The sequence below is a fragment of the Symphodus melops genome (genome assembly GCF_947650265.1).
Source record: "Symphodus melops genome assembly, chromosome: 3".
Classification (NCBI taxonomy): Eukaryota; Metazoa; Chordata; class Actinopteri; order Labriformes; family Labridae; genus Symphodus; species Symphodus melops.
In genome coordinates this window covers 20,939,381-20,955,006 of record NC_136693.1, presented here as the reverse complement: position 1 = coordinate 20,955,006, position 15,626 = coordinate 20,939,381, and the positions used below count along the sequence as shown (strand labels likewise).

The following is a 15,626-nucleotide window of genomic DNA, read 5'->3' as shown; positions in this document are numbered from 1 at the left end:
CTATCCAATGCTATTTCATTTTCCTTTCTTCACAGGTGGTGTGTTTTCCATAGCTGGAAAATTTCCTGCTATACTAAGCAAAGTTGGTAGTGTCAGTAGAACAAAAATAAAGATAATCACTGCTAAGTTTGATAATTAAAATTACGTGATATTTTTTTTTTTTGTATCATTTTAAAATAAGCCACTGTTAATGAACCGCAACAATCCTTTGAGAAGAAAATGAGTTTTCGAAGCACTGTAGCTGTTGTACTCGCTGTAGTCCACAAGGTGGCACTGTAACTTCTTCCGCTGTTGTCCTACAGTACACTTACAAAGGAAGAGTATTTGGGTTCAAATAGTCCCTGAATTGTTTCTTTCAGGCACCAGTGTTCTCAAAGTTTTCACTCTTTCAATTTGATTTGCTGACACTCATCGTGTGTTATTTCAAGTTTAATCCCTAGACTTTATACATGTAAATGTCAAGTCTTTGATTTAACGAGTACGTTCGGCGACATATCGCTGAAGCATTGCCGGAAGTCTAAAGGCAGGGAATCTAAAACCCTAACCCTAGTGCCCTCCTGCTGCTTCCGTGGACATGCGTGGATATGGCGGCAAAGGAAACTGTAAACACCCCTGTGAGCGAAGTTGAATCTATTATCAACCGCTGGTTGTTTGACTACTATTATTGTTGTTTACTAGAAGTGTTTAAAAAGAACCTCTACGATGACTTCTGTCGCATTAGAGGTATTGTTGAAAGTAAGTGACGGATTCAGCTTCCCCTTCTTCACCTCAAAGTTGTGCAGGATTTAGCTTGCTTATTGTGACTGATAAATTTTTCTGATGTGAAAAAAACACTGTTTATGTTCACTACATAATATATGCTGTCCTGCTGTCCACGTATAACTTATGCTTCATGCTCGTCACCTCACGCTGTTAGCTGTCTTAGCTTAGCTTTAGCTCCGTACTCTTCTGCGTTAATTAGAGCGAGGCGGCTCCGTAGATGGTAGCATAGCACTGCACCTAATGCTAACATGTTTATTCCTCAGTAACACTAAATAACCTTTCAGTATATGTGTGTTCAGTCTGTGTTGTGGTGTGCAAATCTTTCCTAGCTTTAAACTGAAGTGTTCATCCAGGGTCGTTTCCTGTTACACTTGTGTTAGTATTATTCATGTTTTAAGAAGTGATGACCAGCGTGTGTATCCTAATGGTATTTTCTTACTATCTGGGCATGTATATGTAGAAGAAGAAAAAAAACACACAAGCTTGTTTGTTGGCTTGTTACAGGCGTGTTGGATCTTCCTATGCAGTCCACCGATGTCATTCAAACAAAGGTCAGAGTCTTGCAGTTTCTCTGCCGGATAAATGAAGGCGAAAAACTTGGTAAGAGAAGCAGCAATACATTTGTATTACACATCCTACTAATAACTGTGTGTAATGCTGTGAATTTTATTCAGCTGCATCGTGTTTCTATAATTATGAATATTCAGCTTTCAGTAGCACAAAACACCAACAACAACACACATCAACACCACTTCCAAACAGCAGATGTGTAACTCATGAATGCAGCACTGCATTATTGTGTATAATTTAACAACAGGTTTGGCCACTTGATTCACCAATATTTCACAGCTTTTATTAGTAAGAAAACCATATCCATTTGAAGTGTACTCCTTCAACATGAATGTAGTTCCACCTTTAAGAGAGTTGTGGGATTATTCATGAGTAGAGCATTACTTTAGAGGCACATGAAGTCTTAGACACTAAGATGAGTATTGATTTGTCTTTGACGACAGACTTGATATTTGAGCAGTCAACTCCTCTGGAGTCAGCCTTGACCATTCTGGAACTGATGGCCAGTGAAAACGCTGTTTCACAGCAGGATTTCCAGAATATCAGCACTTCACTGAAAGAGATGGTACGTTTGTATTTTTAAATTCCAGTGTTCCCCTCACAGTTCTCATATCTGAGCATGTGCTCGACTTTCTTACAACAGAGCGTGATCCCACAACGTTTCATCAGGTTACCGACCTGTTTTGTTTTTGACATTTTAGATTGTTGGGATTCTCATTAGAAACCAGGAGTTTGACAAAGCAAAGGAGGTGCTGACTGAACACTTCCCCCAAAAAATGGTTGGCAAGGTGAGTTGTGTCACTGAAGCAGGTCAGCCTCTCAGACTCTCCATCAATTCAACTAAAGTCTCATCAGGATCTTGCCTTTCTCTCTGAATCCAGGTGGTCATGCTGTCAGTGCATATCTGTAGAAAAACCTTTCAGTAGTAGAACATGGATTTAAAGTTTACCTTGTTATCTAAATACTCAGGCTGTGTTACAGCTTAGCTTGTTTGATATTATTTCATCATCTGTGTGCTGTTTGTCAGTCATACCTCCTCTTATATTATGTGCTTGGTGATGATAAGACTGCTGGGGTAGCATTGTGTTTGTTTCAGCTCCTAAAAACATCAGCAGCATTTTTTGAATAGAATAAAGAAGCCTAGGGGAGTCTCTCAGCAGCTTTTCACCGTGTTCAGTCACACCACAGCCAGCTTGTTGATTGGGTGCAGCTAGAAGCTCCGACTGTGCGTGTGTCTAGTGTGTGTTGTTGACTAGCCTGTAGTCTCCCTCCTTGTATTAAAATCCTTTAATCCTGTGTCCTTTGACACGTTCAAGACGATGACGCTGAATCAACTTGTACTTTAACATGTAACAATGTAATTTCAGTTTTAACTTCATTTTTATGTGTGTGTGTGTGTGTGTGTGTGTGTGTGTGTGTGTGTTATTTCAGAAAGCTATATTCACAGGCCTAATCAGACAGAAGAGTAACACGCATGAAGTCATCGAGAAGATCAACTTCCAGCAGTTCAAGCAGGAGATGTTGGCCTTTTGTGAGAGGCTTTGCCCATTCAGCGTTCCCTTTCTCCACCAGGTATGTAGCTGTGATCAAAGCTGAGCTCCAAATGTAACAACGACCCGAAATGTCATAAAGAAATGTAACAAAACCCAAAATGTAATAACTGTAATGTAATAATTTGTTGATTATTATTATTTATTTATTTTTTTAAACATTTTGGGTCGTTGTTACAGTTGGAGCTCTTACAAAGCTTCCTGTGTTGACTTATTGAGATTAAAGGTGGCTTTGATAAGGCTCATTTTAAATTGATATGGTTGGTTTTTACTGATGAGAAGTCAAAATGAGATTTGCAGATTTCCTTGAGATGCTGACTGTTTGTTTGACAACTTTTATGTTGATGACTACAAATCATTTCCAGAAGCAGAATTCCTTGTTAACCATCTCTGAGTCCTGTCAGGAGTTGCTTGCCATTTTAACATTAGTGTTGTTCGTGATCACAAGACTTTAGTTGAGCTCGTCCACAAACTCATTTCATGTCTGTTACAGGCTGCAAAAAGGCTCATCGATGAGAGAAAACAAAAGGAAGATGACACGGCAGCTGAAGCTGTTGAGCAAGAGGAACCTGGCCCATCCTCTCACCTTTCTGTGAACTTCAACCAGTTCATACCATGGTAGACTCTCACACCATCCCTGCTAATGGAACATGAGCCCCTCGTACAGTATGGTCTCTTTGAAGACTCGTGCAATTGTGTCTTGATATAGGACTTCCTTTCCCCCCCCCCCAGTAGGTGATAGTGTAAGCAGTTAATGCCAGTGCTGGAAAATGAGCCCTTATTGCCATTGAATCAGTCGTACACCTTCCTGGGCTAAAAAGGAGCGCACATGCCTCTGGAATTAAAACAGCACAGTCGGTGCACACTTGAGAGGATGTGCAGACTACCAGTTTTCTCTAAAAGCTCCTCAATAAAGAAAAGATACTGGCCCGTTTGACGTTGTTAATCAACGCTGTCAGATTGACTCAATATTGAGCATCAAATGACAGTCGTTCCCTATAACTATTGGTCTAAAAAATAGGATTTGTACAAGCAGAGCAGTTTGAAAACCTTTTAGCTTACTCTGGTGTATTTACATCAGTGTTTTTGAATTTGGAATTTGAATTTCCCTCGGGATCAATAAAGTATCTATCTATCTATCTTTTTTAATAAGTTGTCCCTGTAAAATAAGAGAAATGTAGCTGTCAGTGTTCAGTTTTAAAACTTCCATCAGCAGATCGTTACGGGTCATTAGTTCTAACTGATGTTTTTGTTTTCATTAAAACTGTTGCAACTTTTTCCATTCTTATATATTGACCAGCAACCCGTCTCATACTCTGTTCAGTTTATTCTTCGTGTCTCTTTGTTTTTTCTCCCAGTGACCACTCAATCATCCTGAGGACCAGGCTGGAGGGAGCGTACGTCGCTTTGTCTACTGGTTCAGAGAGAACGTTCGCTCAGCTGGAGGTAGAGGTGGAGAGAGAGGAACAGAAAAAAAGAGAGTCCCATTCCCTCCACTGCTCGCTTGCTCGAGAGACCAGCACCAATCAAGACTCAGAGCAGGATGTGATACTTCAGAGGGACTCGGGCAGTCCCATGGAGGCATCCCCGGCAGACCAAACTCCGCAGACAGACGCTGTTCCACAAACGCAGGCAGGTTCACTCTCAAAGACACCGGAGGTGAGGAGGACCAGACGGTCGCCTTACAATGTGGCACGTCTAGTGGTGGAGCCGGACAGCCAGGGGAGCTCGCAGAGCACGCCAGCTCTTCAAGACCAGCTGGCTGATTTAAGAACAGAAGAGCTCCCACGGTCTGCAGCCAAAGGCAACACAAACGACGGGCACAGGTATCTAGTTTTTAAGAAAGATGAGCAGTCACTGTAATCAACATTCTCTTATGTCATATTATGGATTGGTTGTATTTATTTTTCACACGTTAAGGAAATTGTACAAATCTTTGTAGTGTTCCCACTGAGCAAAGTGTCTTTAACTGTATCACAGAAACCAGTTGCTGTCAAGCGTGGAAATAAGTAAAGATGATGTTTGTAACTGGAGTGATGTTTTAAGACGTAGTCTGGTGGCCAGTATCTTTGGGCTTTTATCACCCGAGGACTGAGACACTTAGTAAAAACCAAGAGGGGATTACAAAAGTACTAGGTATCACAGAGAGAATTAAGGAAAAAAGTTTGATAGTGAGTATTAGTAGCTGGTGGCTATCATGTGACAAAACACTAATAGCTCCTGTCTTTGTATAGCACATGTAGTCATTCTTGGCTTTTCTGAGGCTTGCTTGTGGTGCTCAGTGAATGCTCGAAACTAACACTGGTGTTTTGTCACATAGAGCCTCGACGAGTTTGGTCGCGTCGTCAGCAGAAATTGAGGACGACTCGTCTGACGAACTCCATGAAAAGTTAAACAAATCAGTGAGGTAAGTCAAAATGTCAAAATAAGGAAACTTGTTTGATTCAATCTGAAACGATCTTGCTGGGTATTTTATCTTCTCTAAGTATTTTTTGAGTGTTAGAAGGAGATGTTTGTGATCATAAATATTTTCATTATTTTTTAAACAGGACTGATAGAAAATACAGATTTTGTTTTGACTTACTTGAAGGGAAAGTGTTCTGCAGACGTTAAATCATCAGTTTGGTTTGAGGTGAGAATTTGTTTGAGGTTTTGGAATTAGACAGAGAGCGGAGAATGTTGTTTACTAAACCGATCACATCTCTTGACTGCTTTGGTAAATCTTAACTCTCGTCTATAGAAAATCTAAGAGGTCAAACAGGATATCATCAGACTCTGAGGACACACAGGAATCGCCACCACCCAGTAAAACACCCCGTAAAGGAGCGGCCAGGAATCCTCCCAAAAAGCAAGTCCAATTACAACACCCATTTCATGTCAATACGTTTATGAAGTTTACATTCACTGAACTTCCTGTTATTTTTACGCAGAGATCAAGTCAATGCAAGTGACATCGTGATCACAGACTCTTCACTGGACTGCTCAGCCAATCTGTTTCCTCTTCACCGTGCCCCTCGAACAAGCTCCACCCCTCAGAAGAAAGACAAAGCTCCTTCACAATCGAAATGGTTAGTCATGAGAACACCGTGAGCTAAAGCTAAACAAGTGTGTGAAAGAATTATTACAATAATTGAAAATCTTCACCATTTTAAAAGAGCGGAATGTTCACTGGGTCCACGAGACCTTCCTCACCTCATACCAAATCATTTCTACCGCACGCATTTGCACAACAGCAAAAACAAACAAACATGTGAGGTGCTGCCCTGTATGAATCTTTCACAGCTGCTTCTGTAGTTGTCATGTTTCTGCTCTCATTCACAGGAAAAAGCTTTACAGTAATGCAAAGGAGAGTAGGGAGACATGGAGCGACGAGGAGACGTATTTCAGCAGCCGAAAGAACAGCGGTAACATCCTCAAACACCTATTTCTTCTGATTAATCCTGAACTTGTTAGTGAAAACCTTTTTTCACCTTTCCCCCCCCCCCCAAAGAACCTCAAGACGAGAGCACTGTTTCAAACACAGGCCAGAAGAAGAAGGCAAGTATAACATGACTTGTATTTTATACATCTGTCAAATATACACAAACATGTTACAGGGTCACATCATTTTAGAGGTTCAGTGTGGGAATATAAATCTAAAATGAAAGGAATTTGGGAGATATTGCTTATAGAGAGGAACTCACTGATGTATTTAAACGTCCACACTTCCTAGCTTTCCGATCCACTGATCTTTATTTAGACAGCCTCATTATTAATCAGCAGGACGGGGGGGAAAAAAAGGTAGCTGAGTGACCGGTGTCTCTTTGTTTTGTTTCAGATGTGGACCGAGGTCGAGACAGAAATGTTGAAACAAGGGGTGAAAAGATTCGGAGAGGGAAACTGGAGTAAGATCAAGGATTATTTCCATTTTAGGGATAGAACTAATGTCCAGCTCAAGGACAGATGGAGAACATTGAAGAATTCAAAGTTTGTTTGAGAGGTTCCAGTGAGAGAACAAGGTTTCCTCATTGATGTTAATTTTTATTTTTTTGTCACCTTAATTGTGCTACATTTGGTTTGATGTAAGTCGTTTCATATGCCGGATTGTTTCTCCTGTTATTGTAATAAATTGCAACGGTTCCTAGTAGGTGTCCTATTCAGCCCTTTTATACACAATACAAGTCACCAAATGAAATTAAAGACAACATTTATTTAAAGATACAGAAAAATATTTACTTTAATTTTGACAAGAAATGAGTGATGGAATATCAGGAGCTTTGGGGACAAAGGAATCCTGCAGGTCACAGCTTTATCCAAAGGTGAGCCAGGAGATGGTCTTCATTGCAGTCCTTTGAGAATTGGAGCTAGTTGTAACATCTGCTTTAACTGCCATCGAACCAGGCACTGAAGTCTAGAGACCAAACATTTACAAAAGAACAGCTGCTGTTCTAGATGAAAATTCAGTCCAGCTTTTGCTGCATCTTTATGTTAAACTGTCTTCATTCCTGATGAACTCTCCCACATCTGCCTGGTGGAACACTACGATGGACATGGGGTCAACTCGACGGCACTCCTGGGTGTTCTTGGCTGCTACTCCAAAACCCTGGAGAGTCAGATACATGACTGAGTCAGAAAGTCCTTTGAGCATGGACGCAAATTCTGTTTGGCAAACGAGAATAAATACTGCTGGGATGAAAGGATGCACCTAAAGGCCACAACATATCAACCCTTTCCGGGCACATTTTCACAGGCAGGAATACGAGCACTTTATATTTAGCATTGTCCTCAAGTATGAACAAAACCACTTTTCAGTTTCAGCACTTACCAGAGGCACATCAGCCATGGAGTAGACAACAACACCTTGATACTGTTGAGTGTTCTCAGTGATCCTCCCCAGTCCAGATTTCATCACATGGTTCCCATAGAGGAAAGACTGCTCTGCTCCAGGTTTCACCCACACTTTAAACTGTCCACCAATAAAGAGCCTCACGTCATTTATATATCAGGCCTAATAGTATGTCGCAGTTGTGATGGATGTCAAGGGTCAAAACAGTGGTACACAGTAGTAATAAAAATATGCATCGTTACTGGGAGATGGCAATTACAGTTACATGGCAGTTAAATTCAAGCTTCAAAAAACGTCATTTATCAAATAATGACAGAAAAAATACCTTTAAATAGAGGCTCAAGTAACGCAAAAAATATTAAGCATTAGAATAAGAGAAAATCACAATAGACTAATAGTGGCTCCACAATAAATAGGGACTGGTCGCTTCACCAAAGATGTGTATTATATGCTGCCTTTATTCAAATGTGCAAAGCATCTCTTCCTTCAACATTTGCATGAGCTCAGTGGACAGGAAGGAATTGATATGAGGAATCTGAAGATACAATTAATAAAAAGAAGTAAGCGTAAAATCACCTTTGCATAAGGAGCAAGGAAATCCAAAGCTGTAATGTGCAGTCTGAACTTCGTTGTCTTTGTGAACTTTCCGAAACATGTTCCCACTGACACGAGCTTGTCACGGGAGATGTTTGTGGCCAGCTTCAGGATTTTCTCACTGTGGGCAGAACACGATGATCGATTTATTAATTCATGTCGGAGTATTGCAAAACACAAGCATGTTAAAGTATGATGATAAATCCGTGTTACCTCATGTAGTAGACGCGGTCATTATGTAACCTGAAACAGTAGGTACCGTCGGGTCGGTCCACTAAAAGTTTGATGTTTTCACCGATGCTGATGTGGGAGAAGAAATAAACCTGGATTACACACATTAAGTGCTAACGTGGGTGCTAGCATGTCTGTTATCATTTCAATCTGAAAGGGCTTTTAAAATATTATTCACTTTACTTACTATTTCGAAAGTTTCTCAAACATCGTTTTCGTCTCTTCTTCAGTCAGTGGCCTCATTTTAACTACTTTAATACAAATGCTGAATCTCCGGTGGAAACGTGACAACGTGGGTCAACACGGAAATGCGTCGCTCGCTGAAACGGAAGTCGTCTGACGTAATCGTCGAGCTCAGTTCCTGGTGTGTTTTTTTTACATTCTTGAGCTTTCAGTCGGTCGGACGCCTTTACTTCGGCAAACCGGCCGTCATTTGGTAAGTTTATTCACTGAAAAATGATTGAAATCTTTCGAGAACAGATGTACTTTACGCCTGCTCGACAGTGATACGAACATTGAGGTGATTTTTTTTTCATGGTGGTTTTGTCTTACATTTAGCCTGAAGACGGGCTCAGTTAGCATGGTGAGCTAGCTAGCTGTCAGAGGAAGAAAAAAAACAAGGAGGGAGCGTTAGCTTGAGAGCTAACTCCTGCTCGGTGCATTCAATGACTCTAGCGGAGTGATTTAAACCAAACCAGAAGTTAAAACACTGAGCTTACATATTTGCAGCTTGTTTGTATTGTGAAGAGAACAGTCTCCGTTACATAACCAGTGTTTGTAAATAACGTGTTTGTGATCCGAGATCAGGAGCAGAGTAATCCTTTAAACATGCTAACAGTCATTGAAACTCTATGTGATACATGACTCAGATGTATGAAGTGTTTGATCTGCTATGTCAGCGGGCTCACGTCATTTGACCCACCTGCCACACTTATTCTCACTCCGCAATCATGTGCCTTTTCCTGTTTTACTGATACTGCTGAGAAATGCTACATACAGTAAAATCCTCTCACTTTAAAACATGGCATCACCAGAAGTCCTGAATGACTTGAAGGTTTCGATGGGATTGCAGTTTAGTCCCTAAAACCCCATGTTTAACCCTTTTCATCCAGACTCCTTTTTTAATACAAGTGTCATCATGAGCTACCAAGAAAAGATCCTATACTCCTAAAAGTGTTTCTTTACACTTTATTATTTGTGAATGAATGAAAACGGTCATGCATTAAATCATGAAAAGTACAGTCCCAGCTCAGGCTTTTTCAATCAGACTTTTCAGTGTTTTCTTTTCCCACTGTATCGTGTTGTTCCTGAACACATGACTGCTTTATTTCATCCTCAGGTCGATATTCATTAAAGTTATAGAAAAACACTGAAACATAGTCTGCTCAATAACCATGTAAGCCCAGTGTTACAGTCGAATATATTATATATTCATAGGTTCTGATCTGTCTGAAGATATTTATGATTTGACTGCCTTTAAAAAGGTGTTTCCTGTTGACTTAGTCTGTAACGGACTTTAGTCAGATCCTCTTGTGCTATGAGAATATACTTGACTTAAAATAACGTGTGTGTATTATTAGGCTCAGGGACCTTTATTATTTTGTCATACTACCCTGCTGCTAATATTAACAATTCACACATTTCATTTGTGTAACCAACCTCTTTAAATTTTAAGATGTACAGTTTCCCCACGTTCCTGAAAATATATTTTGTGTTGTAAACTGTATTTCAAATCATTTTCAAACGGTTATTTTTATTTTTTATTTTTTTTTATACAATTTACATTGAGAGTACGCACACACACCAGTGTCCTCCTGCTGTGACCTCATTATGTGCGGGTGTTGCCGGAGGAGAAACCTACTTAAACGCAGGCAGCAGCACACTTGGCACAGATCCAGCAGCAACTAAAACAGCCACATGATAACACTTTCTTTTAACGTGATTGTGGGTATAATGAAATAACTCCTCTAGAAATAAATGCAAGAAAACAACAAATGCTGAAAAACAGGCTCTTGACAATGGTCTAACTTTCTTTCTTTTCCTCCTTCCACTTTCAGGTGCTGACAGGAGTGAGCTGCCCCGTGTTGGGAGAACAGTTCTGGTGCTAACGGTTAACCCGGGATAAACCAGCAGTCTGTGTCTGTCGCCAGTTTAGGTTGCGTGTCTGTGGCTCTGATAAGTCTGAACAGGAAGACAGGCGGAGAGACGTCTGAAAGAGGAAACTGCTGCGGCTTCTTCTTCAGCCTCAGAATGACTGAGTTCTGGGTTTGTTTCAGCTGCTGCATTGCAGAGCAGCCACAACCTGTGAGTATGACATTCACTCGGAAGACTGATTCATCGGCCTGGGTGTTTCATTTAGCCGCCTGTGTAACGTGGAAGTCGGTCAAAAGAACGTTTAAGCAGGAATATAGGTTTACAAACAAAGCAGTATTCTCTCATGTGTAGGAGTGTCGGCCCTTTTATTTTCAGTTTTGATTGTGAGTTGGGGAATATTCAATAGTTTCATAAAAAACAAAGCAGTTGTCTCGTGATCAAATCAACATCCTCTTTTTATTTGCTTTGCTCATAGCCGTTATTTTTTTCTTTTTTGCTCTTGATGCTGTTTATATTCCCTGTTTTTACTGTTTTTTTGGAGCCCAAATTTCCCCCATTGGGGGATCAATAAAGATCATCCTTATCCTTAAGTTTCTAAAAGCAACATGGTGTTCACGCTGGCCACGCCCCTCTGCCTGACAGACGCTACTTTAGACTGAACAAGATTCATTAAAGGGGCTAACTCCTAACTGTTGTGACTCTTTAACGTCACGTGTAAGCAGGACGACTGGCTGACTTCAAAGTAATAAATGATGTGGAAGCTGAAGCTCCACTGCAGGCAGGTTTTAATGATGAATAGAAAAGGAGCGAGAGGGGTTTCTGTTTCGGCTGGTGTTTATCTCTTCTCCTTTCTGTTTGACTAGAAGTTTTATCTGTGATATATTTAGGACAACGTGGCCGATGAGCTTCACTAACGTTTTTGTTTCTGGTCTTCGTTCACAGAAACGGCGGCGACGGATCGATCGCTCCATGATTGGCGAGCCAACGAACTTTGTTCACACCACACACGTAGGCTCGGGGGACATGGGTCTGGGATTGGCATCGGTATGTTCCTCGTCCGCTATAATGAAAACTCCACCAACAGTCTTTTTTGTTTGTTTTTTTTAACCATATGTAAAACCTCTCCACCTTGATGATTGTAGGTGGACCTTGTCCAGGCTCAGATGAAATCTAAAGGAGGCTACTCGCACGGAGGGTCTGAAGGTTCTCAGTTGTAACAAGGTGAGCGAAGTTTCACGACCCCTCTACACGACTGCTCACAGCTCGCCTGAGACGTGTTTAATGCGAACAGCTCTGTGTTTATAGCTGAAGGTCGATCGTCAGTGCGTACAGAGTTTATATGTTCAGTCTGAGTCAAACACGCGTGGATATTCTTTTGTAACAGTAAAGGTGAACACCACTGACCATAACGCCGTTTTTCAATATAATAAAGAGCACTGAGCTTTATGTCTGTCCGTTTAGTTCCAGGAGTTCCTCCTCGCTCGCCTCAAGTAACCAAAGTCTTTTCCTCTTGATGAGCTGCGATGTGACAGTAAATGATCGCGTCCCTTGTGATGTCACACAGCTGTCAGTATTGTCGTTTAGGTTTTGATCTTCAACGGGACTGCTGTGGAAGTCAGATGGCTTTTTTTTTCCTGGCCTCAGGCAACTTGTTAACTGTTGACCAGTCTGTCATGGTGGATGTTGCCATGGTCACTTTTTTATTTTTATCTTTGGCACCTGTCCTTTTGAGACTTTTGATGAACCGGTTTACGTCGGCACTCCAAAATCTGTTCACTCTCAAAATGTGAACTGAAAAGAATGGGAGAGGTTCATATGTGACGTTCTGTTTATGTTCATACTCCAGTCATGAGTAACATCTGAGATTCTAACTCTGGTTTCATGTTTTCTCTCCTTGCAGCCCCTTCACAGTCTTGTGGAATCTACTGTTATTGATTTGAGGAACCATTTTCAAAAAGCAGTGCTGTCTGTAATGGACGCAGGACCAAAAGATGAAACCACTGCTTTTCCATAATGTTGTATATATTTTTATTTCCATTCCTTTTTTTTTTTTTTTTTTTTTTAATGAAAGCACTGCTTATCCATTTGCTGCCATACTGTTGCACTGTAAAGAGTCGCTGTTAGGAGTAGATAGGAGGGTTTAGTAAAGCTCATAATCCCAGCCACGTATGCTTGTGTGTATGCATGAGGAAAATTAAGTTTCAAAATGATTTTGCTGTTGTAGCCCATTTGGATGCTTGTATTTATTACCTGATTTGTAAAAACGGACCTCATGGTGGCTGGGCCACACCGGAGATTTTGGTCATTGAGTTTCCTTCTTTGTCCTCAGAGGTTAATCAAAGGACAGGTAGAGGTAGCGAAGCATAACGCCGCGCGTTCATTGTTTTATTCTGAGAAACGCTCACGATTCTCTGAGTTGCTTTCAGGGTTGAAGATTGCTGTCTTGTTTAAAACTTGAATGAGTAGAGTACACTGGACCATGCATTGTACACTTACACTTGCTTAGGAATTCTGCATTGATTTATTTCAACTGTTTTTTTTATACTCGTTTAGATCAAAACATATAGACTTTTAATAAACTATGAACTTCATTATCTGCCTTCTGAAGTCATGCTTATCTTTTTTAAACTAGCATCTTGATGCTGCAAATATTGAGCTTAGCGAATTCACATATTTTGTTGATCTTTTTTTGTTTTTTGTTTAACATGTCTTTTTTTTTTTTTTTTTTACGACTTTTGTACCAACATTGAACCCAAGCATTGAACTTGGAAGTCACCAAATCAGCACTGCAAACACTGCTGCTTATGTGGGTCTGGTCTGATGCAGTATTCTCACACCTGTAGTTTATCTTCTGCTTTTCCATCATCTTTTAGTTCGCTGCCTTCCCGGCACTGTTTCGTGTATCGCATTTTTTACGGAGTATTAGTCTTAGTGCAAGTCATTTTTCAGTTCTTTTGCTGATACACGCACAATGTGGTCCGAGGAGGTTTCATCCCTCTGGGGGAGGGCTTGTTGTAGTCGCTTCACGTGTCTTTGAAAACGTATATAAATGCTTCTTAACGGCGTTCAAATGCATGTGACCCACCTTTTGTAGCAGTGTTTGTAGCTTTGTTGTGAAAGCATGTTTTCATGTGGCGTTAATAATACTTTGTTAAAGACAAAACATTTAAAATGTAAAGCGTAATAAAACTTTCCAGCTTTCGAGGAGGACATCAGTACCTCAGCCTGTCAAGAATATGACATAAAATCGGCAGCTCTTGTCGCCTGATTACAAAGATTGTCTTGTTAGTGATCACTGTCTCTGTTCTCACTATGATAGACAGGCTGGTACATTTTCTACCCTTAGTATTGTCACATGAATTGGAGAAATCTAGATGAAATATTTTTCAGATTGATATTAAATGCCTTTGGCCCCTCTTCACAGAGTCTATGGTTCTCCTTATGTACACACTGCTCATTCACATGGACGCTGACTTATTCATGTGATGGTTACAGGTGTAGAGCCAACCAGCAGGTCTGGATCTTAATACACGTGATTCGTTGTTCTCCATCTACATCATATGCTTTACTTTTCAAACAACAGAAAGTGGATGTATAATTGTGTCAATCAATTTGGTATTAAATGAGTGTGAATGTCATATGATAAAATGAATGAAATCTTGATGTTTGTATCATGTTAAGTATCCTATAGCCACATTGTAATATGTTTTCATTTACAGCCTTAAAGCTGACGGTAACTGTCCAACATTCACAGACAGATTACATCATGTGATTCATCAGGCTTTAATGTTGTCACAGAGCACATCTGTTCCTCTTTAAATGTTTCTGTAGTATTTTCAGTGTGAAAACAGATCCACATACAGTCTGTGTAGTTTGTTCTTTGTTCTCCAGCTCGGGGTTCAACACTGAAGTACGCGCAAACAAACTGGGATGGCCGTATGTTCAGTAACCAGCAGGCTGTGCTAGTGGACTGCTTGAATGTGACTTTAAAAAAAAAAAACAGATTCATCCCAATATAGGAAATATTTTATGATTAAAATGTAAATACCAAGCATAAAGTAATTGATCCATGCGTCTATGTAATTGGGATCATACCTATTTTTGGTTACTTTTCCGTGTAAGAGTTTTGGGAAGGTGTTGGAGCAGTGTTCTGTTGACATTGTTTTTTTTTCTCAGGAACTGCTTGTTATGTAGTTCCCACTTTAAGGGAAATTCATTTGTCTTTTTTTTCTGCATTTTTTCAGAATAAAAAATAAGAAATAAATGTTCAATGTTGATGTTTGACCAAATGTGTGTTTCATGTTTTCACTTCAGGGCTCCACCTGCCAGCAGTGGGCTTAGAGCTTATTAAAGAGGATCATATTTAAACTAAAGTGCAGTTTTAAACACTTGAGGTACAGCTGTATAAAGCGTAGACTCAGGAGTGTTGGTGTCATTACAGGGAGACTCTATCGAGGCTCACAAGCAAATGGTTAGTAAACACGTCTGTTATACATTTATGGTTTAGGAGAGTACAAAGTACATCATTTATCTCCGAATATAAGTATCATAAAAGAAAGCAACAAGACGTGGATATACAAGAATGAGAGACACTCAACACTACTAAATGTAATGAACACATTGACTGTGCTCACTAAGATGTAAATGTATCCGTTAATATCCTGCACTTTCACTGTGCCAAAGAAGAACACTTCAGGGTTATTAATAATGCATTACTTTAGACGGCCACACAGAAATGCAGTGGTTATTGCAGTTTTTACAGAAAGGAGGTGCCTGGTTCGAATCCTCATTGGACAGTTCCTCTCTGTGTGGATTTTCCATGTTCTCCCTCTGCATGCGTGGGTTCTCTGTGGATACTCTGGTTTCCTCCCACAGTCCTAAAACATGCTCATTAGGTCAGTTGGTGACTGTAAATTGCCCATAGGCGTGAATGTGAGAGTGGCGCTAGCCTTGTAATTGACTGGTGTCCAGGGTATAACCAGACTAAATATTACCCTGCC

At 40.3% G+C, this 15,626-nt stretch overlaps 3 protein-coding genes across 4 annotated transcripts; 2 read left to right on the top strand and 1 right to left on the bottom strand.

The window, feature by feature from the left end:
* The first annotated feature begins 317 nt into the window (after window positions 1-317).
* On the top strand, window positions 318-7,005 carry terfa (telomeric repeat binding factor a). 2 transcript variants are annotated; one of them, XM_079340230.1, is made up of 13 exons: window positions 318-735; window positions 1,267-1,362; window positions 1,776-1,897; window positions 2,034-2,120; window positions 2,764-2,904; window positions 3,376-3,500; window positions 4,241-4,708; window positions 5,203-5,289; window positions 5,623-5,730; window positions 5,813-5,950; window positions 6,204-6,286; window positions 6,373-6,419; window positions 6,700-7,005. In XM_079340230.1, the coding sequence occupies exons 1-13, from the start codon at window positions 585-587 to the stop codon at window positions 6,856-6,858; spliced, it is 1,812 nt and encodes a 603-aa protein (XP_079196356.1). In that variant the 5' UTR covers window positions 318-584; the 3' UTR covers window positions 6,859-7,005. The 2 variants fall into 2 exon arrangements, with proteins under 2 accessions (XP_079196356.1, XP_079196357.1); XM_079340231.1 differs by having other exon boundaries at window positions 551-735; window positions 6,382-6,419.
* A 46-nt stretch (window positions 7,006-7,051) lies between these two features.
* nip7 (NIP7 nucleolar pre-rRNA processing protein) lies at window positions 7,052-8,860 on the bottom strand. The gene is made up of 5 exons (XM_079340241.1): window positions 8,720-8,860; window positions 8,515-8,601; window positions 8,284-8,422; window positions 7,687-7,827; window positions 7,052-7,464 (listed from the first exon to the last, which is right to left on the bottom strand). The coding sequence occupies exons 1-5, from the start codon at window positions 8,773-8,775 to the stop codon at window positions 7,345-7,347; spliced, it is 543 nt and encodes a 180-aa protein (XP_079196367.1). The 5' UTR covers window positions 8,776-8,860; the 3' UTR covers window positions 7,052-7,344.
* Window positions 8,861-8,863: 3 nt separating this feature from the next.
* On the top strand, window positions 8,864-14,915 carry cdc42se2 (CDC42 small effector 2). Its single transcript, XM_079340242.1, has 5 exons — window positions 8,864-8,968; window positions 10,590-10,836; window positions 11,569-11,670; window positions 11,769-11,847; window positions 12,527-14,915. The coding sequence occupies exons 2-4, from the start codon at window positions 10,783-10,785 to the stop codon at window positions 11,841-11,843; spliced, it is 231 nt and encodes a 76-aa protein (XP_079196368.1). The 5' UTR covers window positions 8,864-8,968; window positions 10,590-10,782; the 3' UTR covers window positions 11,844-11,847; window positions 12,527-14,915.
* The last annotated feature ends 711 nt before the right edge of the window (window positions 14,916-15,626 follow it).

Excerpts from the sequence above, each read along its gene's own strand:
- terfa (XM_079340230.1), top strand. The coding sequence starts at position 585 with ATGGCGGCAAAGGAAACTGTAAACACCCCTGTGAGCGAAGTTGAATCT. Across the intron at positions 3,501-4,240 it reads TTCAACCAGTTCATACCATG|TGACCACTCAATCATCCTGA; the intron begins GTAGACTCTCAC and ends TTTTTCTCCCAG. Across the intron at positions 5,731-5,812 it reads GCCAGGAATCCTCCCAAAAA|AGATCAAGTCAATGCAAGTG; the intron begins GCAAGTCCAATT and ends ATTTTTACGCAG.
- nip7 (XM_079340241.1), bottom strand. The coding sequence starts at position 8,775 with ATGAGGCCACTGACTGAAGAAGAGACGAAAACGATGTTTGAGAAACTT. Across the intron at positions 8,423-8,514 it reads GACCGCGTCTACTACATGAG|TGAGAAAATCCTGAAGCTGG; the intron begins GTAACACGGATT and ends TTCTGCCCACAG. Across the intron at positions 7,828-8,283 it reads TCCTTGCTCCTTATGCAAAG|TTTAAAGTGTGGGTGAAACC; the intron begins GTGATTTTACGC and ends ATTGGTGGACAG.
- cdc42se2 (XM_079340242.1), top strand. The coding sequence starts at position 10,783 with ATGACTGAGTTCTGGGTTTGTTTCAGCTGCTGCATTGCAGAGCAGCCA. Across the intron at positions 10,837-11,568 it reads TTGCAGAGCAGCCACAACCT|AAACGGCGGCGACGGATCGA; the intron begins GTGAGTATGACA and ends CTTCGTTCACAG. Across the intron at positions 11,671-11,768 it reads TGGGTCTGGGATTGGCATCG|GTGGACCTTGTCCAGGCTCA; the intron begins GTATGTTCCTCG and ends TGATGATTGTAG.